Raw genomic sequence first — 26,554 nt, 5'->3', positions numbered from 1 at the left:
TGGAGGTGAAAACAAACAGGTGCAATTTATTTACAATATTTACAGAAAATGGTAAACCAAAAAAAAAGAATCATCAAAATAAATCCTGGCCAACTTGGCTACTTACTGCAACAACAGCTTTCCCTAGCTACCCACTAGGTACAGCCTGCTGCTATACCCAGTTGCTAGTACTTGGAGGCCGGCCACAAAGGCTTTTGTCTCCCTGCACACAGATAACAGGTCAGCTCCCCAGACAGTTCAGGCACAGATCTGGTTCCAGGGTGGAGCAACTCCCTAAGCACTCTGGGAAGGTTTATACAGGTGTTAATGAGCCCACTACCTTCAGCTGGGCTCATTACCTCCGTGCTGAAGGACTCAGCACTTCCCTCTAGTGGTACAAATCCCCATAAAGCCTGAACCTCGGACAAATATATCGTCCATCCAGGACACAACCAGGTGATTTCACCTGCCTACTGTCACAATATATAGATATATATATATATATATATATATAAAACTAGAATATAATAATATAAAACCTGTATTACTTAAGTAAGCAAGTATTCACTTCACGCAATACTAATAATAATACAATTGACATTTTTAGTTAAAATATTCCTGTCAAATAATAATAACACCATAGAAAATATAAAGTTTAATATGCACTCTTTTTCCAGAGTTTCATGGAAGAAAAAATCATTGTGAACATTTCTTTTGTCTTTTGTTCAATCTAGAGATGGACTCCAATTATCTTACAACTTGGTCTAGTCTTTATCCTGTAGCTGTCTGATACCACCATACCTCCCCCCGAATTTACAACCTGGGAACATAAGCTGTAATGACTCTTAAAGTTTGTGTTCATGAAAATTTAATACGAAAAACAAAATGGCCTCCAGCATGCCCATGTAGAGATGATAAGTTCAGGCCTTCCTGTTTCATTCTGTGAGCCCAGAACAGTTCAGACAATAATTTTTTTTCAGAAATGTGAGTTGTTGTGGTACATTCTACAGCAAGAATAATAAAATAAATAATGCAGAGCCACCCCTACATACAAATATAAAAAACCTGATCCTTTGAGTCTGGTATGAATTTTAAAGGGGTACGCCATGCCAAAAAAAATGCTTGAGACCCCCCTCAAAATTAATACCCAACCATTAATCTGAGCATGCAGCTTGGCTGGCCCTTCATGAACTACCAGGCTACATTACATGTATCAAAAAGTTGCACTTCAACCAAACCGCAACCTCTTATCTTTGAATTTCATACCAGGCTACATGCCTTCAACATGGGGGGGGGGTACCTTGCCATGCAGAACACCCCTGAGAAAACACCTTGTCTCTATGCTCTACGTTGATGAGAACAAGGCCCTTTTCCCCACAACCCTGGGAAGGTGGTAGTGGGGGTCTGCAAATGGGGGACCTATCAGAATCCGGAAACCACTTTAATAATAAAGCAGCCCCCACCCACGCAAGTGAATATGGGGTACACAGAACACAAAAAAGAAACCTAGAAATAAAAATATCCAAATGTTTGACAAGTACATTATTAAAAAAAATAACGATCCCCCCAAAATGTCCCTCTTTGTAAATCCATTATCAATCCCAATGCCCAGCACACAAGACCAATCCCATTGTTGCCTCTACCCAAAAGACAGATTCCTGGCTGTCATCAGCTATATAAGGGAATTGGAGGGGGTTGTGGTGGCATCATTGCCCAAATATGACAAGTGGCTGGGGAATCTTGGGGATTCCCAACCACATAAGGCAATGTGCCCTGATGTCGGTCATTCCTACAGGTGCAACCTCCTTCCTTAGGAACCTGTGACAGCAGGAAGCTGTCATATATAGAATTGATAGAGATAACGCTTCTACTTTATACATAATGCTTGGCTCCTGCAGAACAGGGGGCCAAATGGGCAAAACGGTTAGTTCATCCCTTTTGGGAGCTAATCTTGTGTGCTACATGCACATGTGCTGATAAGAAACATGCTGATACAAGGAGAAAGCAGAGGGATGACTCAGTATTCTGCTGTTCCTCTAATGTCCAAATACAAGGCAGTTAGCAGTAAGGTAACCAAGCTGTATTGCTTAACTGAAGTAGAGAAAAGTCAAGCCATAAACCTGGCTGTGCTCTCTGGTAGGATGGAAATCTCTGGACTGGCTGAATAGAAATACACATCCTTGGCCAGAAAAGCTGTTCACATACAGGCTGCTCGAACGAGGCTGAGGAAGCAAACGAAGAAGAGCAGTTCTTCAGTGGTAGCTATTTTCAATGTCCTTGGCCATCTTTATCAGGAAGTTCATCCTTTCATATCGCTGAGTTTGAAGGTTAGGGTTCTCCTTCAAGTGGAAGTCTACAGACTGCAAGACGTCTTTGAAGAAGTTTAACAAGGTGAGATGCTTCTGCCTCTCTGCCAAATGGTCGGAGATGAGGTAGTTTTCTATAGGACAGATGTTCTCAATCCCCATACGGGCAAATTTGGTTTGTAGTCTGGAGCCCTGTCTACTCTTGGTCAGGACAACAAAGGGCTGAATACCTGGACAAATGTACATGATTAGTATGATATGATTAGAATTCTATATTGATAAAGCCACTCTTTGACGTCATGACATATCTGTTGGGAATGCAACAACATGTACTATATACTGTATTTGTGTGTTAATATCACTTGACCAGTAGATGGCACTGTACACTAAGGTTATCAGTTGTGCATATGTGTAAAACTTGTTGGTTCTCTCTCTTCCTGTTCTCTTCTCTCTCATCTCTTCAGGAAGTAAGATGTCTGTTATACACTGCTGAAATATGCTCTGTATGTTTGCAACTTAAGCCACACAAGTAAAGACATAGTTCTTCCTCATCACTACCAGTGTCTTCTCTAACACATAACCAACAATATCCTTGTCTAACGCTGAATTCATCAATAGATGATGCAAATGACTAACATACTAACAAAACGGAACTAAACCCTCTTATCGTTTTCAGCCAAGAAAGCTGCCATCTTGACCTTTATTTGAACTTTAATTGCCATGATGCTTCTCATGTGATCAGCTATGACACCAGCCATTTGATGGTTTGACAGTTTGGTTGAGAGCTCAACCATTGTGACAGTTACATTTCTGGCATGTCCCGGGAATGTAGCTGTTTGTTGAAACTGTTAAATCGATGGGTTTAGTTCCACTTTAAGTCAGCAATTTGTTTCTGTCATTCGCAAGAATGGCTAATAGTATATATTCTCTTGAAAACAGAAACTGCCATTTCTGATAAGACCTAAAGCACACTGGCCTTACAATTCACTTTCTTTAGAAAGCAGCCACAGCCTAGAAAGTAAAAACTTTTCCCTGCCAGCATACTGTGAAGAAGGAACCTTGTCTCTTTGTGGAAAGATCTCAATTTCCTCTGCTGAGTTAGAGCTAATGCTGTTCAAGCCGTGATGAGCATGAGATTTACTGATTGCAATGCTACAGGCCTGACTCAACAAGGGTGTGTTGGAGCTCTGCAGAGAGACCACTGCTTCCACACAGAGAGCAAGGGTCCTTCTCTGCAGTATAATGGCAAGGGACAGACTTTTCTAGTCCCTTTTCACATGGATGATCTGGTGAGATCCAACTGTCAGTTTTACAGGCAGACCTTGTCACGTGATCCATGCATTCCTATGGACCGGTGGGTGTAAATGGACTTGTGTCCAGTTAATGACACCTACCTCCAATCTGATCTGCAGAGGAAAAAAGAAAGGGGATTTGTTCCCCTTTGTCTAGGCCAGTGGTGGGCAACCTTTTTTTCAACTGAGCCAAATCTCGCCAAAACCACGATTGAAATTTATTTTGAGAGCCACATTTTTAAAACTGAAAATACATCCCCCATATAGTAATTCATCCCCCATAGTAATTCATCCCCCATATAGTAATTCATCCCCCATAGTAATTCATCCCCCATATAGTAATTCATCCCCCATATAGTAATTCATCCCCCCTATAGTAATTCATTCCCCATATAGTAATTCATCCCCCATAGTAATTCATCCCCCATAGTAATTCATCCCCCATATAGTAATTCATCCCCCATAGTAATTCATCCCCCATAGTAATTCATCCCCCTATAGTAATTCATCCCCCATATAGTAATTCATCCCCCATAGTAATTCATCCCCCTATAGTAATTCATCCCCCATATTGTGTCAATTCACTTACCTTTGCTCCGCGCGTTCCTCTCGCCGTGTTCCCGCGCCGTTCCGGTCTTCAGGGTGGACTGTGAGAGGAGAGGAGTTTGTCACGCTGCCCCGCCTACATCCTGACAGCCAATGTTTGCCACGCTCCGTAGTTTGCCCATTGCTGGGCTAGCTGCAGAGTCCTGACTTTTGGGGCGGCCGCCCGAGAGGAGGGAGGGGAGCGGGCGCCCGGCACACAGAAGAGCCGCATAAAAGTTTGTAAAGAGCCGCATGTGGCTCGCGAGCCGCGGCTTGCCGACCACTGGGCTAGGTGGATCAGATTGAAGTTGGATGTCTGTTTATACCCGTACACCTATAAAGCAGAGCTGATTCGGTCAATGTTCGTTCTGCAGGAATGAAAGAGACATGGAGCTGTCATCCACCCGCTCTGCTGTGTCCACTAATCCCCTGCTGAGCAAAGCAGATTTTGAAAGGGATCTTAGGCAGTGGCAATTTTCAAAAGAAGATGAACCTTTTACAAAACAACAGAGGAGGCTCCATTATTCAGCCTTTACTGACTTTATAAATGTTCCCAGTTGAGATTACCATCATCATCACAGGTTTAGTGTTGCACTTACCGGTCAGTTCCTGAGCCTTTTTTAGGAATGTTTTGATGGAGCTGAATTCATCATCACTGTACTCTGAGCTACAAGAGGAAAGTCACAATTCAGAGTAATTCAAGATTACTTTAGCAAATATAAACAAAAACATCAAAAATATTCAAGTTATTTTTGAAAAATGAATAAGAAACAAAGGGTCTATTTCTCCACATTTTCTCACTTCCCGGATAACTGAATCCTGGGTTAGTTGTGTGAATTTTGTGAAAAATCTTGAAAAATACATTTTTTTTAAAAAAAACCTGAAATTAAATCCATAGTAAAACTGCCCCCCAAAAAATAAAAAAATGGGTCCCCTTGAATATATATGCCTTAATGTGCTATTATGTAGTACAAACTAGCGCTTACCCTGCAAGCAAGGCCCTCCAGCAGTGCGCTATCACCGCTGCCAGGGGTTCCTTCTGGGTTCCTCAGGCTCTGGCCTTTGAATTAGAAAAAAACTCTCCTGCGCTCTGAGACCCAAAAGAGGTGGATAGATGGAACCAGAACTTGAAAAAATTCGACCACCTGTGCATATGGGGTTGTGCAGCTCCAAACAAGGCTGGGGAAGCCCGACCAATACTGTGAAGCAAAAACAAAAAAGAAGCGCACCAACCTTGCGCATTACCTCAGTAGACCAAATTTTAATTGAATACAAAAATATACTCACAAACAATGACGTATTTCAAGCATGTCAGTTCTCAAAGGAACTATGGAATGGTAAGACCTGCGCGAGTCCCATCATAGGGGTGGACACTCAGGGAACAGCTCTGAAGAAGAAGGAACATCCTTTGAAACGCGTCAGCTGATCCCTGAGAGTCCACCCCTATGATGGGACTCGCGCAGGTCTTACCATTCCATAGTTCCTTTGAGAACTGACATGCTTGAAATACTTCATTGTTTGTGAGTATATTTTTGTATTCAATTAAAATTTGGTCTACTGAGGTAATGTGCAAGGTTGGTGCGCTTCTTTTTTGTTCTGGCCTTTGAATGCTATGTGCCCTGAATGCAGATCGTCACTGCATGGTGACGTCATTGGCTATTGCCGATGTAGATATCTCCTAAACGGTGCATGTTTTGGAGATATTCATTGTACCTTCAGGTAAGTCTGATTGTAAGCTTACCTGTAGGTACAAGTTGAAGAGGAGAGTTTCCTACCACTTTAATCAGATTGGGGAGTTGCTGCTCTTTGTAAGCCAAGCTAGTTGTAAAAGGAAAAAATCAATTCCACATCCAGATACTGTATGTTCTGCTAGAGTATGCTTTCCTTTCGGAGTCACACACCTTTAAAGCTGGCCATAGACAGGTCGAATCTCGGCCGGTTCAGCAGGGACCGGCCCAGGTTCAGACCACTTATGGGCAGGCTGATTGCACCCAACCTGATCGACCGATGGGTACAAGCAGCCTGTCAGATTTTATATGTGATTATTGCTAGTGGCTATTATAATGGCTAGCAGTAATCACTATGTTCTCCTGATGGGAACACAATAGCTCCACGGGAGGGATTCCCTCATTAACACTGACTGTGTTGATGGGAGAGTCAAGAGAAAAATCGCTCCATCTATGGGCAGCTTAAAGTGTTACTAAACCCCCAACACTACAATCAGTCTGTAGATGCAGAAAAGCATGCTTGTTATACTCACTGTGGAACCTAAGGGGTTAATCCTCTGCATTGTGTACAAAGACTTCCAGTATTCCCCTCTTATCTCCTGACAAGACACATTGTGTGGAGACACTGCACATACTCAGTTTGGTGTGTATTGCTAGAGAGTTTTTTTTTCTTGGGAGAGTGCATGTGATCAGCCTATGGCCAATCAACAATGTCCAGACAGAGTTCAGGGGTTCTGCATCCTCCTAGAGCAGAAAGAAAACTCTTCCTACAAGCTTTAACCAGTGCTCTGCTGGACACTGATAGAAGTTACAAGACTGCTGATGAGAAAAGCTATTTAGCAGTTTATATTTACTAAAATAATTGTATAATAACACTTTAAGGAAAGCTGTTATTTAGAGGTTTTGTGTTGTTTCAATTTTGCTTTTGAAGTCAGATGAAAAGACAGTATTTTCGTTTTAAATTTTTTTTTGCATTGGTACATGTCCCTCATTGCAGTGCCTAATAGCCCTAAAAACAGTCAGAATTTAACAACAAGATTTGCCTCCCCATAGACTTCAGTGGGGTTCACCTCTACATTTGGGTTTGCCGAATTTCAAACTAGGTTTGCCCATCAGTATATAAGAAAGATTATTTTTTAAGTTACATATTCATTAAAATACAATTTACAGTTCACTGCCCAGATTCATGAATTCTTACAGTTCTCAAATTACCTGCAGACGAAGACGGGAACTATCAGTTCAAGAGTTGTATTTTCTTTCATTTTATGATTTAGACCATCAATTCGTGTCTGGAAGTTTTTATTCCACTCTACCTTCTCATTAAATGGTGCAAAATTACCTTTAAAATTTGAAATTAGAAATGTAAAAAAAACACAAATGATTATTTTCCGTCATTCCTTCCCTGCAAACATGTACAACATACACTCACCGGCCACTTTATTAGGTCCACCTTGCTAGTATCAGGTTGGACCCCCTTTTGCCTTCAGAACTGCCTTCATTCTTTGTGTCATAGATTCAACAAGGTGTTGGAAACATTCCTCAGAGATTTTGGTCCATATTGACATGGGTTACTGTTCCCTTTCTATCATCTCCAACCAGTCTGCCCATCACTACCCGCAGCCAGGCACACAGCACATTCACTCATTTATTTCAATGACCAGTCTATTCTGACCCTACCATCTGAATGTCACAGCTGAAATCGAGACTCAACAGACCAGTCAATGTTTTTTCAATCTAGCCCATCTGTTTCAAGGTTGGATGTGTTGTGTTCAGTGATGGTATTCTGCATACCTTGGCTGTAGTGAGTGGTGTCTTCAATTACTGTTGCCTTTCTATCATCTCCAACCAGTCTGCCCATTCTCCTCTGACCTCTGACCTCTGACCTCAACAAGACATTTTCCTCCACACAACTTCACGCCCATTAGCATACTTCCCTCCTAGCTCTAAATGGAAACTTTTTGTTTGTTTGCTAATTTTGCCAGGTGGTGAATTCCAAGACCAATTTTGATAAAATTTAGACAAATAAAATTAACCAAAATGGTACCTTGCTCAAGGTAAAGAAGTGTCCAGAGACAATACAATCTTGATTCAATAACCTCACCCAATGTTTTCTAAGTTTTCGTGCAAAAATTCTCAGTATGTGTCAGCAAGCATAAGATAAAAATAATAAATTCTTATCTGGTAGCATGAAAAGCCCAGTTGGATGGGTTGGTAATTATTTAATTGGATAAGAGGAGATCATAGTAAACATTATACAGATGAATGAGGTGAATTTAGTAACAGAGAATCTCTGACATTTCACAATTTGTATAGAACTAGAGGTCAACTTACATAATTGTACGTACATTTCCCAAGCTTCTGGATCCCCCAACTTTGCAAAGCCACGATTGTCCGCCATAGTGATTGTGTTGGTGAGCTTGTACACTTTCCTCTCCATGGTCTTCCCACCATAGGATACTCCTTCTCCTGCCTGGTCCTGGAAGAGGCCATTGCCCAATACATAGAGACAGGAATTCACAAAGGAGGACTTTCCATGGCTGGTGAAACCGAAGAGCTGGATGAGAAGGCGGTCAAATCTCTCAGAGTGTAACTGGTAATCCTTAATATAAAGTGAAAGCTGGACCCAGTCCTGGGAATCTGCCTTTTTAAGTTTTCGGCACTTTTTAACTGAAAAGAAAAGTCACCTTTACACCTTTTACATGTTTGTCTTACAGATAAATTATTTGTATGATTTCAGAGACTAGGTAAGAAGCCTTACTTGAGATAGTCTTCGGTATTGTGTTTCCTATGCCCTCTAATGTGTCTGAAAGCTTCTTGAGAACTTCCTGAGCCTGTAAAAATAAGATGTGTTCACATTCATCAAGAAGTATAGTATTTCTTTATCTATATTTTCTATGAGGCCACTACAAGCTCAAATTCAAACCCAAGGCAATGACTACCAGAGTGGTTGAAATCGCACTTTATGGTATTGTTTAGGAGTAAGTGTATGCAAACTGCTAAATACACAGCTGAAAAATAAATGTTAACAGTCTTAACTTCCAAAAGATTTGTAAACCTTTTCAGATATTTTTTTTCTAATCCAGTAACAGGTATGCATTGGTGGAGCACTGAACCACAGAGTGGACAAAAATTCAGGGGTCAAAATTTGGAGGCAGGTCTTATCAACTGGGGTGTTGTCTATCAAATAGTCTGCAGAGCATTAGATGGATGAGAGTGCCAAAAAGCTTGATACAGTCTAGTAAATTAAATTTGTCACTAAACACTAATTTAAAAAAACAAGCCAACACACCAACACATTTCAGGGACTCAACACCGCCCCCCCCCCCCCCTTCATCAGGGCCAATAAACAGAAATAAAATACAAAGTGAGTTGAAATATCTAATAACAAAATAATAAAGGTATGTATTCTAAAACAATAAATCTATATTAAAATTACTATTTAAATGACTATAAGCAGGAAAAATAATCAATGATCATATCTAATAGGAAAACAACAGACGTAACAAATTGTATGTATAGTATGTATAAAATGAAAATATGCTTCCACATAAAATATCTATAAAATCAATGAACATTTCTGTAAATACATCTCCTAGTAAGAAATTACATTAAATTAAATTAATATATTAGCATTGTATACATTTGATAAAAAAAAGTTTACTGTCTGTGTTTTTTTACTAAAATAAAATAATTTAAAAAAAATGATTACTGGACTGTATCAAACTTTGTAATGTTCTCAATCTTCTAATGCTGTACATTTTTCTAATCCAAACACCCAGACTAGATATCAAACAAAGCTTGGTCAAGGCTGTGATTGGATAGTGAATGGGCTGATGTGGATGAGGTTATTTTTATGTCTTCTAATTAGAAAATTAAAAATCTTAGCTTTACAGCACTTTCTGAGTGCAATAAATCTTGATTGGTTTAAAGTGTTTCCCTTTCCATTCCCATCCTGGAGGTTACTGTGCTGCGGCTTACAGGAGAATGGCACAAATACAAAGTCCGAAACCAATAAAAACAGTACTTTGTAGAGGATGTATAACTGACTTCAATTTTAGAATCTACCAAAAGCTTACAAATGGTCTTTTTATACACATCATGCGTTTAACAATTTTCCAAAACGCATGATGTGTATAAAAAGACCATTTGTTTACTTAAACACATCCACAATGGTGATTTTAATGCAGTTGACTGTGAACTGTAGATCAGTGGTTCTCAACCATGGGCCACGAAGCCCCCTTGGGGCACTGGGTTTTTCAATGGGACCAAAGATGGAAAACATCTATCCAAAACAGTTGTGGGTAGAGTGGGGAAGTGTTGGACACTCTTTCCAGTTTATAATGCTGTCAGATCCTTGATTGAGGACATTCACCTTTTTATTTGTACTGGGGACCATTGTAATTGAAACAGAAAGTGAATGGAAATCTGAATTGTTAAAGGAGAAGGACAGCCAAAGCTTTTTTGGCTGTACTTCTCTTATGTATTACTGGATTTCAGTTCATTCTGCTCTCCTGTGACCTTTTTTCAGCCAACAATGAGCTACATGGTCGGGATCCACCCAGAAGTCTGGATCTGCACCTGGCTCAGGCTCTCAGTGATCTGCTGAGCTGAGAGCCTGAGCCAGCCTCTCCACAGCCCAACATTCCAGTGACAGCTGGAGGGGCAGAGCAGACAGCCAGAGATGGACAGTTCTGGCTCTGTGCTCAGAGCTGAGTGATCACAGTGTTTGTTCACTTTTCTTGATACTGCATCCACCTAGGTGAGTATTTTTTTTTTTTGCAGAGCCCATACTTCCCTTTTAGCGGCGGCCATCTTTAACACCTCTCCTCAAGCTCCCCCTGCAGCTGCTGGCTGGCACAGCAGCTCCATCGCTCAGAGGACAGAGCCCTGCTGCTGCCAGATTACATTAGAGCCTGCTTGTACTACTACATTGTAAATGTTTTTAACCGCTTTTTGTTAAAGTTGACCTGGAATACTGCACTTAGAAGCGCCTTCCTGTTTCACCTTCTAGCGTTTATATTCCTATCCCACTCATACAAAACTTTAGGGGTTAAGATTTGTACAATGTATGTAATTGTGCATTGCAAAATGTATTTTTATTATAATTATTGTCCAAAAAATAGATTATTGTACAAATAAATACTAAAATGATTGTACAAATAATTATTGAAGTTAGTATGTAAGTGGAAAAATGTCAGGAAAGTCATTCTCAAAGAAATGCTTGTGCTCAAAGGAATGTCCGTGCTGAAATAAATACCCGTGTTCAAAGAAATGAGCAATCACAAAGAACAATCAATAGAACTGTGCACAGCCCTAGGATCCTGAGGTCATCTATTCGGGCACATGCGCATGCACGTGAGCATTAGTATTGTGCACATGCTCATATGCATGAGGGTGCTTGTTTAATGGACTTTAGCTCCGAGTGGCCTATTTAAAGCCTTTCAGGGCTTGGGTCCATTGTTGAGTGGTCATCAGCTCTTTCTGCTTGTGACCTAACCCTGTGCTCATCTGTATCCTGACCTGCCTTGTTCATCCTGTTTGTTCTTGATCCTCTGCTGCTGACTCTGCCTTGTGACCTGACCTTGCTTCCTGCCTGCTGTTCTGGTACATCATTTGCCCACTTGATGCTGACCTTGGCCTGGCTCAGGCTCTGCAAGTGGCTGCTGACTTTGCACTCCTGCTGCTTGGTTGTTACCAACCTCCACCCATCTCACTAAGCACCCGAGATCCAGTATCGTCCTACTACCCGTTGGCCCGCTCCAGCTCTGCATCTGCTTTCAAGATATTCAGAACCGGATCTCCTACAGGCCGCCACGGCACTCTGTGCCCTATTATACCCTGTCATTATCTCCATGGGAAACAGAACGAGATGTGTAAGGGCAGCCCTCTCGGCAGCTTGGCCTCAAGCAAGTATGTGACAGAAACAGTCCAATGGAGGTTACATGTGAAAAACATTTTAGAAACATTGATTTAAACCAAAGTAAAATGAAAAAAACAAATATATTCAGTCAACTGAACAAGAAATTTGGAAGATCGTTTAAGTTTACCTTAATGCCTTTGTCAGGTTGTTCATTATAAATTCTTATTATATTCTCCTTGTCCTTTGCAAATGCATCATATCCTCCAGACACATGGTACTTGTTTGCCTTTAGAGCTTGGTCTAGGTCACACATGAGTTGGTTAAACAGATCTTCACACTTTTTCAGGGAGGAATGCTCACATACCTTCCAGAGTTCTGCTCTCTTTTCCAGTATGTCTTTCTGCCCAAAAAAACGCCAACACAAAATAAATAAATGCATCCATTTTTGTGAAACATTACAACTTTCACATGAACTACCTCTAGCTGATGACGGTATTCATCTTGATGCTTCTCATGCGCAATATAGGTCTTTCCAAACTCAAGGAGGGCTTCTTCTAGTGACTTTTTATGAAGCCTTTGGAACTCCTCTTCAGTGTTGAATTTCTGAGCTTTCATTTTGTTTTCATATGAAGCTGTGGACCTGCATATTGACCTTTGATTCTCCTCCAGGGTCATGTTTGACATGGAATGCTCCAGGTGGGCGATATCACATTTAGTGACAACATCAACATAGGACTTGAGAAGCTGTGCAAAATCTGAAAAACATTTTAGAAAACATTGAATAATTTTGTTTGTCTCTATGCACTTTTGGGATTTTTTTTTAAGTATTTAGAATTGGGTAGCTCTGATTTTGGACTCTATGGTTCACTAAAATGTATTTTTTTTTTGGGGGGGGGGGGGGGTAGAGTAGGGAAGTGTTAGAATTCTTATAAAAATTAAACTACTGGCCAAGGGAACTCCTTGCTATTACCAGGTTGGACCCCCTTTTGCCTTCAGAACTGCCTTCATTTTTCATGGCATAGATTCAGCAAGGTGTTGGAAACATTCCTCAGAGATTTTGGTCCATATTGACATGGGTTACTGTTGCCTTTCTATCATCGGGAACCAGTCTGCCCATTCTCCTCTGACCTCTGACCTCAACAAGGCATTTTCCTCCACACAACTGCCACTCACTGGTTATTGTCTCTTTTTCAAACCATTCTCTGTAAATCCTAGAGATGGCTGTGCATGAAAATCTCAGTAGGTCAGCAGTTTTTGAAATACTCAGACCAGCCAGTCTGGCACCATGTGCCATGTGATTGGCTGATTAGCATTTGTGTTACCAAGCAATTGAACAGGTGGACCTAATAAAATGGCCGGTCAATGTATATTGTTGTCTGTTCCAACACTAGGAAAATCCTTCCTTCCTATTTTCTTGGTGAACACAGTTACTAAGACAGAAAGTGATGGGAAATCCAAAATTGTAGAGTTTTCACCAAAAAAGAAAAAACAAAAAATTAGTCAGGACAAATGTTACAGTAGAAACACTAGTTGTGGAAAGAGGAATCCCACCACTTTATAAAGATTTCATCTTATTTTCTTTTCCATCTCCAAAAAAAAACAAAAACGGGAGAGGTTTTTACTCTTTTCTACTCTATTTTTTTTAAGGTTTGGACATTACATACATATAATGGTATCTCCTGAATAAAATGACAGGGGTTTTAACCATTCACTGTTCTAGAAAAAAAATCTGGCTGATTTTTTCTTTCCCACAGATATAGTATCTGTTGATCAGATAGCTCAGATGCAGGGGCGGACTGACCATTTGGAAACTCGGGCACTGCCCAAGGTCCCAGGGTCAGTAAGGGGCCCCATGAGATGCCCCTGGTACCTTTTTCATAGGCTTTTTTGAGTTTGGGCAAGGACACAGGGAACCCATGATCCCCTATTGCCCGGGGACCCCATGACATGAGTTGTCAGTCCGCTCCTCCTCAGATTGCATGGGAACTTTTGTCAGATAATGGAAATCTTTCACAATAAACTTTGGACCAAAAAGTAGGAAAGAATCAAACACAAGAATCACAAAATACCTGCTTTCCAAAAACTCCCCAAAAAGTTTGAACTACTTTTTGAGCAATAACACAAAACCAATCCAGTCTTTAATGGTGTCACTTTGAAAAGACATTTTGTCAGCAGAGTTAAATGACATGTGAGCAATATGATATCACTGGCACATAATGTTTGGATCAGGGGTGGGCAACTGTGGCCCTCCAGCTGTTGGTGAACTACAAGTTCTCTCTGCCTTTGGGAGTCATGCTTGTAACTGTCAGTTTTGCAATGCCTCATGGGACTTGTAGTTCTACAACAGCTGGAGAGCCACAATTGCCCACCCCTGGTTTAGACCATTGGCTGCTTGTTGACTCACCAGATCCAGTCATAATTCTGTACTGTCCTAATTGTTTTGTTGATGCTTCCCTAAGAATGAACTTGCGGAAGTCCTCAGTCTTTCTGACAAATTCAGGTGCTAGGTCAGTTTCCAGAACTTGGGACATGCGTCTCAAAACCTCTTTGTCCGCGGAGGGAAGGTCAAAGTAGAAACAATTTCTTTTTGGAAAGTGAGTTCTGATAGTTGTGCGCATCTCATTTTGCCTTCGTCCCCTGGGGGTTTTCACAGCTAAAATGAGGGGAAAAAAATATAGACCAATATGAAACATTCCTGGCTATTATTGGGGTCTACACTTTGGACAACACTTTGCTCCATTGTTAACTGTGTTACCGGGGAATTCACCATGAGACTGAAGCATATTGTTGGTATATTGTTCTGGGTGCACAGCGCATGTCTTCAAAGCTTTTGTGTGTACCAACATTTGACTTAGGCTTGGTTTTGGATACAGTAGGGAAAGGATAAATACATTCTTCACAGTGAAGAAAATTCCCCTTGTAGACACCAGAACATGTTGTCCTACTGGAAGACTTTCTTCACCTCCTTTTGTGACAATCTTATTATTTTGAATTTCCTATAAGTTTCTGTACCAGGGAAAATGGTCAGGATTTACCTCCCTTCCCGACCAGGCTATTTTTTGCATTACAGCGCTGCGTTACTTTAACTGACAATTGGCGGTCATGCAACGTTGCACCCAAATTAAATTTATGTTCTTTTTTTCCCACAAATAAAGTTTTCTTTTGGTGGTATCTGGTCACCTGTGCGGTTTTTATTTTTTGCGCTATAAAAAAAGACTGACAACGTTGAGAAAAAAACAATATTGTTTTACTTTTTGCTATTAAACATATCCAGTAAAAAAATAAAAAAAAAACAAATTTTGTCATATCTGCTATACGGCAGGAGGGAAGCAGTTAATAACGGCAAATAGACTGTCTATTTTGCAAGGGAATTTGCACTTTGCAGGGGAAGTTTGCCCAGAGCTTAAAGAATAAGTTAATCTTTTAGTAAAAAATAATAAATGCACATTTTTTTGCAGGTAAAAAAATGTGCATTTATTATTTCGGTCAGTAAATCGCTGGTGCCATGCAGGTCTCCTGCAGACCTGTCAGTATATCTGCTTGGCATACGGGATGTATGTATTGTACGTGGTGTACAGGATGTACGAGGTGTATGGGGTGTACGGGATGTATGAGATGTACGGGATGTATGGGATGTATGCACCATATGGGGTGTACAGGGTGTATGAGATGTATGGGATATATGGGGTGTATAGGGTGTACGGAATGTACAGAGTATATTTGATGTATGGGGTGTATGAGATGTACATGATGTATGGGGTGTGCAGGATGTATGGGGTGTATGGGATGTACAGGATGTACAAGATGTATGGGGTGTAAGGGATCGGGGGGGGGTACGGGGTGTATGGGATGTCCAGGATGTACAGGGTGTACGGGATGTAGGGGGGGATGGGGTGTATGGGATGTACGAGATGTGTGGGGTGTACGGGGTGTACAGGATGTACGGGATGTACAGGGTGTAGGGGATGTGTGGGGTGTACGGGATGTATGAGATGTACAGGGTGTACGGGATGTATTGGATGTACAGGATGTACAGGGTGTATGAGATGCATGGGATGTATGGGGTATATTTGATGTAAGGGGTGTACGGTATGTATGGAGTGTACGGGGTGTATGGGATGTACATGATGTATGGGGTGTATGGTGGACAAGATGAATGGGGTGTACGGTGTACGGGATGTACAGGGTGTATGTGGTGTACAGGATGTATGGGATGTATGGGATATATGGGGTGTAGAGGGTGTACAAGCCAGTGGATTTACTGACAGAAAGAATGAATAAACAACCACGTCGCTCCACAGCACTCTGGTAGTTCATTGAGAACTACAAGCCGACAGCCTCTGAGGATGTTGGGACTTGTAGTCTCTCATTCACAGAACATTGCCGCATTTTTTTAAAACTTGACAGCTAGCGAGGAGGGAGAAGATCCCCTGCTAGCTGTCAAAGCAGGGAGTGGGGGGAGCGGGGGCTGGTCCATTTGTAACATGTTACATGTTACACCATGAATATGGGTGTAACATGTAACATGTTACAAAAGGTGAACTTATCCTTCAAGGAATGCAGTCAGATTTCTCTTTGTAAACAATACCCAATCATGTGCAAAGAAAATAAAACAGCATTTTTGCTTGCACATGATTGGATGATTGACTGATGCCTATTAAATACAACAGGGAGCTAAAAGAAATCCCTCTGAAGTGAGAGATTTGTTTTCTACTTAGACAACTGTCAACAGAAGAAGTGTCCGCATTTCCCCTCCCCTCTTGTTCTGGTGACATCTCTAAGATTTTAGTTTTTCTGTTACTTTCTGCCTCGTTGATCATGGTCAGAAGGATAAAAAGAAAAAATAATTTCTATAGCAAGGACACAGAATGAAATAAAAATTTGACAGGGGCTGTAATCCTTTCCCACTCTATTCAAAATGATATCAAAAGTTGGAGCCATGGACACACCTTCATTTAGTTTATGGTCTTGTGGTTGGAAACATCTCCATGACATTACTGTGATTGCAGCAGAAGGATTGAAGTTCCTCTGCTAGATTTCACGGCTGGTTAAAAGCAGACTGGGGTCTTTAATAGGAAATTCTCACACCTGGGGTTCTCAAAATTATAAGACCCAATGGGTGATTAATAGAACCAGCATCTGTCTATAACGATAACATTAATATTGGGTTGACTGGCCCTATAAATGAGGAAAATAAATTCCTTCCAAGAACGAAACTATCTACCCTGGTGATGACAGCTACAAGTGCTGATTTTTAGGTATACAAATAAAGATTCTGCATAGTAAACAAATTTGCCATTACATTTTTTTTTTTTTTTTAACAGGTCAATACATACGGACATTCTTCAGACAATCTTCCAAATATTCATCAGCGGTGACCAAGCGTCCGTCCACCTTTAACTTCAGGGTAAAATCCCGTATGACCCAGACAAAGAGAGGCACCATATTGTCTTCCTGAGTCTGGGCTTTCACCTTCTGAATGGAGGCTTTGTGTATGATCTTACTATGTAGGTTCAATGCAGAGCTGTAAATGTATTTTATTAAGGACATAGAACCTGTATTGGTGCCAGCTTGTGTCTAAAATGTATTAACGTAAACCTATATTGAGAAAAATATGTGAGCTACAATTGCTTCTGTCTTAAAATTCTAGTTCCTTGTAAGTCTTTAGTACTTTTTAGATCACTAGGCTGGAACAAAATGCAGATTCAGAAAAAAGTCCTTATCTGCTTGTTCCATGTCAATGGTTCAAAATATGGAAGTGGATAAGTTTCATGTAGCCAGCTGGCACTTTTGGATGGAGAGGTCAGCAATGGCAGCTCCATAATTCTCTTGTGATGAGTTTCCTTTAGGAAATAAAATTGATATTTTCAAAATTTGCAACAAATGTGTTCTTTCTGACACACACAAAGTTAACATCAAGGGAAGACTGGGCTCAGAGGTATTCGCCCCCCAACTCGGCTAGTATAATAAGATATGTTGGTCTGGTGGTCCTGAGTGAAGATGTTTCACAATTCATTGATCAGAGAGGTACCCGCAGTCAGTGACACATATTTGGGCATTATACTGTACAATCACCTGCTACCCCTTCAGGCCTGAAATCATAGAGCCTGGCAGAGGAAAGTCTTCTAGCACCCATTTCCTCCATTCTTCTCAGTGTTTACTCATTTGTAAATGAGTAAATTGTGTTTTGCAGATGGTATCTCCTGCTTCCCGAAAATGTTCGGAGGGAAGGAAAGAAGGAAGGAAGAAAAGGGAGGGGATAGATGGAGGAAGGAAGGAAGGAAGGAAGGAAGGAAAGGGAGGGGATAGATGGAGGAAGGAAGAATGGGGAAGGAAGGAAGGAAGGAAGAAAAGGGAGGGGATAGATGGAGGAAGGAAGAAAGGGGAAAGAAGGAAGGAAGGAAGGAAGGAAGGAAGGAAGGAAGGAAGGAAGGAAGGAAGGAAGAAAGAAAGAAAGAAAGAAAGAAAGAAAGAAAGAAAGAAAGAAAGAAAGAAAGAAAGAAAGAAAGAAAGAAAGAAAGAAAGAAAGAAAGAAAGAAAGAAAGAAAGAAAGAAAGAAAGAAAAGGGAGGGGATAGATGAAGGAAGGAAGAAAAGGAAGGGGATAGATGGGGGAAAGAAGGAAGGAAGGAAGGAAGGAAGGAAGGAAGGAAGGAAGGAAGGAAGAAAAGGGAGGGGATAGATGGAGGAAGGAAGAATGGGGAAGGAAGGAAGGAAGGAAGGAAGGAAGGAAGAAAAGGGAGGGGATAGATGGAGGAAGGAAGAAAGGGGAAAGAAGGAAGGAAGGAAGGAAGGAAGGAAGGAAGGAAGGAAGGAAGGAAGGAAGGAAAGAAAGAAAGAAAGAAAGAAAGAAAGAAAGAAAGAAAGAAAGAAAGAAAGAAAGAAAGAAAGAAAAGGGAGGGGATAGATGAAGGAAGGAAGAAAAGCAAGGGGATAGATGGAGGAAGGAAGAAAGGGGAAGGAAGAAAGAGAAGGGAGGGGATAGATGGAGGAAGGAAGAAAGAGGAAGGAAGGAAGGAAGGAAGGAAGGAAGGAAGGAAGGAAGGAAGAAAAGGGAGGGGATAGATGAAGGAAGGAAGAAAAGGAAGGGGATAGATGGAGGAAGGAAGAAAGGGGAAGGAAGAAAGAGAAGGGAGGGGATAGATGGAGGAAGGAAGGAAGGAAGGAAGGAAGGAAGGAAGGACCAGTGATATACTGTATCTGTGTAAGAGCAGCTTGTCTTCGGACAGAAAGGATACTCTAGATCCTCCAGGGCATTGAGGTCGATAACCCCAGTACTGTTGTAGATGACAGCACTACTCATGAGCATGGCCATTGACAGGATTATACCATCATTGTCCTTATCTCCCTAAAAAGACAGAGGTGGTATGATTAATGGTGAGACCTCCATACATTATAATGTCATAAAGTTCCTTTCCAGGCTTACCTTTTCTGGGTCTCCCAGTCCTTCCGTGTCCAGAAGCACCAAGGTATGTTCACGTTTCTTTGGGTGTGGCATGCACCACATCCAGATTCCCTTTGTATTTGCTTTAATTGTGGGATCCACAGAGAAAACACCTGTGGAAAAAGCAGATTGCATGCTAGAATTGTTTCCTATATATCTGCTGTGAAACAGAATAAAGCAGTCTGTTAAATGTACTATTTCTCTCCTCCCCAGTGACACAATCCTCATTAGTTTCTTACACAAAACCATCCATTACCAAAAGAAACTCCACCACTATCCCGGATGTGCAGTCTGATGTGGGTATAACCCAGCAATAAGAATTAAAGTCATCCATTAAAATAGGCACCAGGACCACAACAGTAAATGGTGATTGACCAAAACAATTCATAGAATTTCTAATGGCTCAACACAATCATCAAGTGAAGGTCTTTGATCAATGAGGACATCCTAAAGGTGGCCACAGAGAGTCTGGCAAATGCAAGCAATCAAATGAGATTAATATATTTGTGTTTGCTGTCATTTATAGAGATTCTCTTACATAATGAACTATCTTTACAAACAACATTATTCATTCCTTTTTCCAGAAGAAGATTTTACCAGAAGATGTATGATGTAATGAATTTTGTTGTCACCTGCCTCTCAGTGCAACTGTCCATTGCCCATGTGCAGCTTATGTGTCCATCTATGGTGAGGTCCTATTTGAGGCTATTGGCTGTGGGTTCACTATCTGTTGGATCATCACTTTCTTCCCTCCCAGAGCTCAGGCATTTGTGGCCTTCTCCATAAGGACCACATTCTGTTATTTTTGTGCAGGTGAATGCTATTTTCAGACTCATTGAGCTTGGCTGGACTGCCTCGTCTTCAGACTTGTTTCAACATAATGTATGTCTCCTGTTTCTTTTTCCTGTCTATATATCTAGATTATGGATCTTGATACCCAGCCCTAGTAGGCTGTTATGAAACGCTTGATATTACAACTAAGTTGGCTTGACCCTTGGTTGGATCTCAATATTCCAACATCTGACCACTTTGCTATAGCTCTTTCAGTTATTTACCTAGACCTGTGTTGACATTCTGGGGTTTATTTACTAAACCTGGTTGACTCAGAATCTTGTCCATTTCTGCATAAAAACCAATCAGCTTCCAGGTTTTATTGCTGAAGCTTAACTGAACATGCTGAGGTTAGAAGCTGATTGGCTACCATGCACAGGTGCCCAAGATTCTGAGTCAACCAGTTTTAGTAAATCTCCTATTCTCTGTCTAGCCCATGTAGAGGTAAGGTAATACTGACTGATGCCCATAACTAGATGAAATAACAGCACATAAAAGGGCATAAATATACGGTGGCACCCAAATACGATGCAAGTACACAAAGCTTCACATGTACAGTGGCTACTAAAAACCACTAAAACCGCAGCCATAGATCCCAAACAAGAGCCCACCCTTTTCCCAGAAATGATCATGTGAAGATAACATTAGAATACTTAATGTATGCCCTCTGTTGTATCATTCCAGTACTTCAATTTTTAATCCTAAACTTGTACAATAGAAACAGAAAATTCCCAGAGTAATTCTTTTACCTTCTGGTTGGCCGGATAACTTGTTGATTAGGTAGGATTTTCCAGATCGGTAAGGTCCAACAATGGACACCACAACCAGCGGCTGCAAGATCTTGGACAGGATTGTTTTGGCTTCCTCATTTACAGCCATCTTCTTATCAGCACAATTCTCAATCAGACAGATGGGTTTGGTCATCCTTGGTAGGGCAGCCATGGCAAACTAGGGAAGCAAAAGAATAAATCTTGCTTTTATAAGATATTGCCAGTGACTTACATTCAAATCTTTATATCGTAATTTGTGTATGTATTTTATATAGACAAAAACTAATATAAGTATTGGAATAAAGAAAACAACTAAGAATTCCAGGAGTGGAATTGAAGATATTTTTTACATTTCAGCTACACATTTCATACAATACCTGAACAGATTGAAACAGAAACAGAGCACTCTTAATAGTGCAGGCAAAACCACTTTAATAGCAAAAAAAATAAATTTTACTTATAAATAATTGACTTCATCAATGCCTATCACCTAAAACAGCTCATCCAGAGGAATACCAAGTCCCACCAACAGATGCAATGGTACTCTCATGTAGAAGAATGCAATGGGAAAGACAGTAATCAAGTTGGTCTCTCCATGACCAGCTTGCCCCTGCTTTCCCCTGTTGTGTCCAGCAAGAGGCAAGCCATTGTGACTGATGATGGATTTACAACAAGGAACACTTTTGGGGGATTATTATTGTTTAAATAAAGAACTTATCAAATGTTTGGGTGTCTTTATGTATCCCTTACTCACTCAAGTAGAGAGAAATGGCAGCTGGGGCCCCCTTAATTTTTAAAAGAAGATTCGAGATTCTCATGAGCCCCCATTCACAGATCCCCACAATCACAGGGCCATGGTTGTGAGGATGAGACCTCCTGTGCTCATCAACATGGAGACAAGGGGCTTCTTCAGGGGGATCCCCCCTGGCAAGGCTTCCCCCCATATTGAGGGCCTGCAGTCTTGTATGGGTTGTGTGTGTGTGTGTGTGTGTGGGGGGGGGGGGTTAGCATGCTCACTCCACTTTTTTCTGACCAGCCAGGCTACGTGCTCAGATTAAGGGTCTGGTATGGATTTTTAGGGGGAACCTCACCCTGCATTCACTATATCCGCTCTCCCCAGACCCTGCATTCGCTATATCCACTCTCCCCGGACCCCGCATTCGCTATATCCGCTCTCGCCGGACCCTGCATTCATTATATCCGTTCTCCCCGGACCCCGCATTCACTATATCCGGTTTCCCCGGACACTGCATTCACTATATCCGCTCTCCTTGGATCCTGCATTCACTATATCTGGTCTCCCCAGACCCTACATTCACTATATCCGCTCTCCCTGGACCCTGCATTCACTATATCCGCTCTCCCCGGACCATGCATTCACTATATCCACTCTCCTCGGACCCCGCATTCACTATATCCGCTCTCCCTGGACCCCGCATTCACTATCTCTGCTCTCCACGGACCCTGCATTCACTATATCCGCTCTCCCCGGACCCCGCATTCACTATATCCACTCTCCCCGGACCCTGCATTCACTCTATCCACTCTCCCCTGACCCTGCATTCACTATATCCGCTCTCCCAGGACCCCGCATTCACTATATCTGCTCTCCCCGGACCCCGCATTCACTATATCCGCTCTCCCCGGACCCTGCATTCACTATATCCGCTCTCCCCGGACCCTGCATTCACTATAGCCGCTCTCCCCAGACTCAGCATTCACTATAGCCGCTCTCTCCGGACCCCGCATTCACTATATCTGCTCTCCCACAGTACACACAACATGAAACTGCAATTATTTTAGTAAATATAAACTGCTAAATACCTTTTCTCATAAGCAGTATATAGCAATCTTGTGACTTCAGCAGAACACCGGTTAATGCTTGTAGGAGGAATTATTCTTTCTGCTCTAGGAGGATGCAGAACCCTTGACCCTCTGTCTGGACAGTGCTGATTGGCCTTGTGCTGATCACATGCACTCTCCCACGAAAAAAAAAACCTCCCTAGCAGTACACACTAAACTGAGCATGTGCATGCTTTACTGCATATACAGACTGATTTTACTATTGTGGGTTTAGTAACACTTTCATTTCAGTGGGGTTCGGGTTCAGTATCTGAACTTCTCTGGGGTTCGTCAAACACTGCTTGAACCAAAGCCAGGGGCACTTCAACTCATCACCAGCAAGAAAGGATTTACTGCATCTGCTTGGAACCAATGTAGCACAAAACATTCGGAGATTTTACAATACTGAAGTAAAGTACTAAATATAACCTGTTTCCAGACAAACAAGGATTTCTTTTCTATACATTTTCAGGGCAAAAACACATATCTAAATAAAATATTTTTTTTTCTAGCTTGACCAGTGATAGCTAAAACAGATTATGTTCCTGTACTGTAGATATGGGGCACATTTGTACTCAGGTATAGTGATGGGTTGAACATTCCCCTGTTCGGTTCATGGTTGAACATCCGAACCTACAGAATGTTAGACCGCGAACTTCGACCATGAACCGAACAACTGAGTGGTATCTTCCTGCATCTGAGTATGTGGTGAGATCTCGCTCAGCTCCTGCATTCCGGCATGAGTTCTATGATGAAGTCTATGATTTTAGTAGTGAGACAATTATTCATGTTCCAGCGGTCAGTGGGGTTCCCCTCTGACAGCTGAATGTAAAAAGAATTGTCGGCATTGTCCGACAATAAATACATTTTTAAAAAAACCCAGCATGGGGTCCCCCCTCCCATCCATACCAAGCCCTTCAGGTGTGGAATGGATTTTTAGGGGAACCTACATGCCAAAATGAAAAAAAAAAATGGCATATTCCTACCAGACCCTTATCTGTGCATTCAGCCAGGCAGGTCAGGAAAGGAGAGAGGACGAGTGAGCACCCCCTTCCTGAATCATACCAGGCTACATGCCCTCAACATGGGGGGGGGGTGCCTTGGGGCGGGGGGGGCTCCCCCTCCCAAAGCACCTTGTTCCCATGTTGATGGGGACAAGGGCCTCTTCCCCACAACCCTGGGATGTGGTTGTGGGGGCTTAACGGAATCTGGAAGCCCCCCTTTAACAAGAGGACCCCAAGATTCCAACCCCCCCCATGTGAATGAGTATGGGGTACATGGTACCACTACCCATTCACAAAAAAAGTGTAGTGTAAAAAAAAAAACAAACAGGAGACAGTCTTTGACAAGTCCTTTATTAAAAATAAAAATTTAAAAAATGTCCCCCGAAGTAGATCCAACATCAAACACGATGCCCGCCAGTGCCGCTAACCAAAAAAAGAAAAACAGCTCTGCTTGCGATGCCGGCTCCCGCCGTCTGGCAGCTATGCCCGCAATGACAGTTCTTATATACTGTCATGACGTCACAAGGAGGCGGGTTCACCCCACCCCCTTGTAATGTCATCACGCGCTGTGATTGGTCAAAGCATTGCACCTGACCTGTGGCCAATCACAATGCACTGTCAGGGTGGGGTGCGTTGTGGGACGTGGCTAATGCCCGTACTGTTCGTGTGTTCAGTGAGCATATGAATGGCCCATGTTTGAGTCAAACTTATGTTCGACGTGAACATGCAGCCCATCGCTACTCAGGTATTGTCTTGTTTATGATGGCATAAAAATTCTAGTACACACAAAGTTCTTGACAAATAAAATAAAAATCTTAGATGCACTGAAAACAGCACCGTAGCTATCTTCAACATGACGGAGCAATCTCACCTGGGGGCAGTGATAGTAAAGCTCAAAAGAGTTAATCCTGCGTGTTATACTCTATTGACCTTCCCTGAGCCTCACAGCCTACAGGGATCCGGAGTCTCTTCTGTGGTTTACAAATCCATTGAGTCCTATAGTTTCATTGGTGTCTCACACTCTCCAAAGTTCCTCCATGCCTCATTGGTGTCTCACACTCTCCAAAGTTCTTTCATGTCTCATTGGTGTCTCACACTCTCCAAAGTTCCTCTATGCCTCATTGGTGTCTCACACTCTCCAAAGTTCCTCCATGCCTCATTGGTGTCTCACACTCTCCAAAGTTCCTCTATGCCTCATTGGTGTCTCACACTCTCCAAAGTTCCTCTATGCCTCATTGGTGTCTCACACTCTCCAAAGTTCCTCTATGCCTCATTGGTGTCTCACACTCTCCAAAGTTCCTCCATATCTCATTGGTGTCTCACACTCTCCAAAGTTCCTCCATATCTCATTGGTGTCTCACACTCTCCAAAGTTCCTCTATGCCTCATTGGTGTCTCACACTCTCCAAAGTTCCTCCATGTCTCATTGGTGTCTCACACTCTCCAAAGTTCCTCCATATCTCATTGGTATCTCACACTCTCCAAAGTTCCTCTATGTCTCATTGGTGTCTCACACTCTCCAAAGTTCCTCTATGTCTCATTGGTGTCTCACACTCTCCAAAGTTCCTCTATGTCTCATTGGTGTCTCGCACTCTCCAAAGCTCCTCCATGTCTCATTGGTGTCTCACACTCTTCAAAGGTCCTCCATGTCTCATTGGTGTCTCGCACTCTTCAAAATTCTCCTATGACTAATTGGTGCCCCACACTCTTCAAAGTTCCTCCATGTTTAATTGGTGTCTCGCACTCTTCAAAGTTCCTCCATGTTTAATTGGTGTCTCACACTCTTCAAAGTTGCTCCATGTCTCTTTGGTGTTTCGCACTCTTCAAAGTTCTCCTATGTCTAATTGCTGTCTTGCAATCTTCAAAGTTCCTCAAGGTCTCATCAGTGTCTCACACTCTTCAAACGTCCTCTATGTCTGGATGGTATCTCACACCTCTCAATGACTCTTCTGTGCCTCATAGTCCTTCCATCTGTCCTCGGACTGTAGCTTGATTATCACAATTGTCCAATGGTGTTAGATAACAAGTTGCGTTTTTTAATCACATCACGTTAATCTGCTGTTTCCTTTCTTTACCTGAAATGGTATTTCTCAGAAACTGAAATGAAAGTGAAAGTATGAAGCATAGTCATTATCTCAAAGAAGGCCTCACCCAGTATGTCAAAGAAAGGCAAAATATAATATCCTCTGTGACCTTGAGAAAGGTTTGAACTTGTTATTTTTGTCCTTGCCCCTGTTGGAAAGCTTTCAACTCACTTCTTGTCGTGTTATCAGGACAACAAAAGAGAGGAATGCTCCATTACCAGAGCAGCAATAAAAGCCTAACACCAATTCTATCCTTACTGTACTAAACAAATGTGTTTCAGTGCTGTCTGTGTCCCCATTGAAAAGATTGGCTCTCACTTCTTGCCCCACTGATATAACAGGAAGTGAAGGGTAAGCTATCCAAGAGGAATCCAGATAGCAATCGATTTTCCATTTTGGTAAATAAAAGAAAAGAAAATTATCTCACAACACATAGGTATGCATTTCAAAACCAGTGGTGTGGCTCTCCACTATCAATAATATAATATAAACATATATATATATGTATAAGAGATTATATTAAATAAATTAATTAAATAAATTAGGACAAATTAAAACAAGTGGATAAGTCCAATATTATTTCCACAGAGTGATATTACAATCACGCTGGTGCTGCATGCATATCTTTGAATAATCTGTGATATTGAAGTGTCTACTAATGGTGTAATACAAAGTAAATATAGTCCACCAATCTTAAATAGTGTGCTCCTTCCCCAGTTGTGGTCTCCCCTGACGTATATGACCAAACCGTTAAGTGAGGTCATACAAGCTTGTGTCCCTTTCATTGGACTCAGAGGGGAACAGATGGATAAATCCCTGTTTCCCAGATGGA

At 41.7% G+C, this 26,554-nt stretch overlaps 1 protein-coding gene across 1 annotated transcript; it reads right to left on the bottom strand.

Annotated features, from left to right (window-relative positions):
* On the bottom strand, positions 1 to 25,690 carry LOC149451989 (guanylate-binding protein 1-like). Its single transcript, XM_089689939.1, has 13 exons — positions 24,511 to 25,690; positions 20,773 to 20,971; positions 19,175 to 19,305; positions 18,987 to 19,096; positions 17,086 to 17,273; positions 14,154 to 14,402; positions 12,227 to 12,504; positions 11,937 to 12,149; positions 8,648 to 8,720; positions 8,221 to 8,556; positions 7,102 to 7,228; positions 4,762 to 4,829; positions 1 to 2,515 (listed from the first exon to the last, which is right to left on the bottom strand). Exons 2-13 carry the CDS (start codon positions 20,963 to 20,965, stop codon positions 2,232 to 2,234), a joined length of 2,250 nt encoding a protein of 749 aa, XP_089546065.1. The 5' UTR covers positions 20,966 to 20,971; positions 24,511 to 25,690; the 3' UTR covers positions 1 to 2,231.
* Positions 25,691 to 26,554: the final 864 nt, after the last annotated feature.

Source organism: Staurois parvus, unplaced genomic scaffold, assembly GCF_062004578.1.
Source record: "Staurois parvus isolate SC_StPar_1 unplaced genomic scaffold, SC_StPar_1.0 ptg000503l, whole genome shotgun sequence".
Lineage (NCBI taxonomy): Eukaryota > Metazoa > Chordata > Amphibia > Anura > Ranidae > Staurois > Staurois parvus.
Note: the sequence above shows the minus strand (reverse complement) of the source record. Positions and strands in the feature narration are given on the sequence as shown.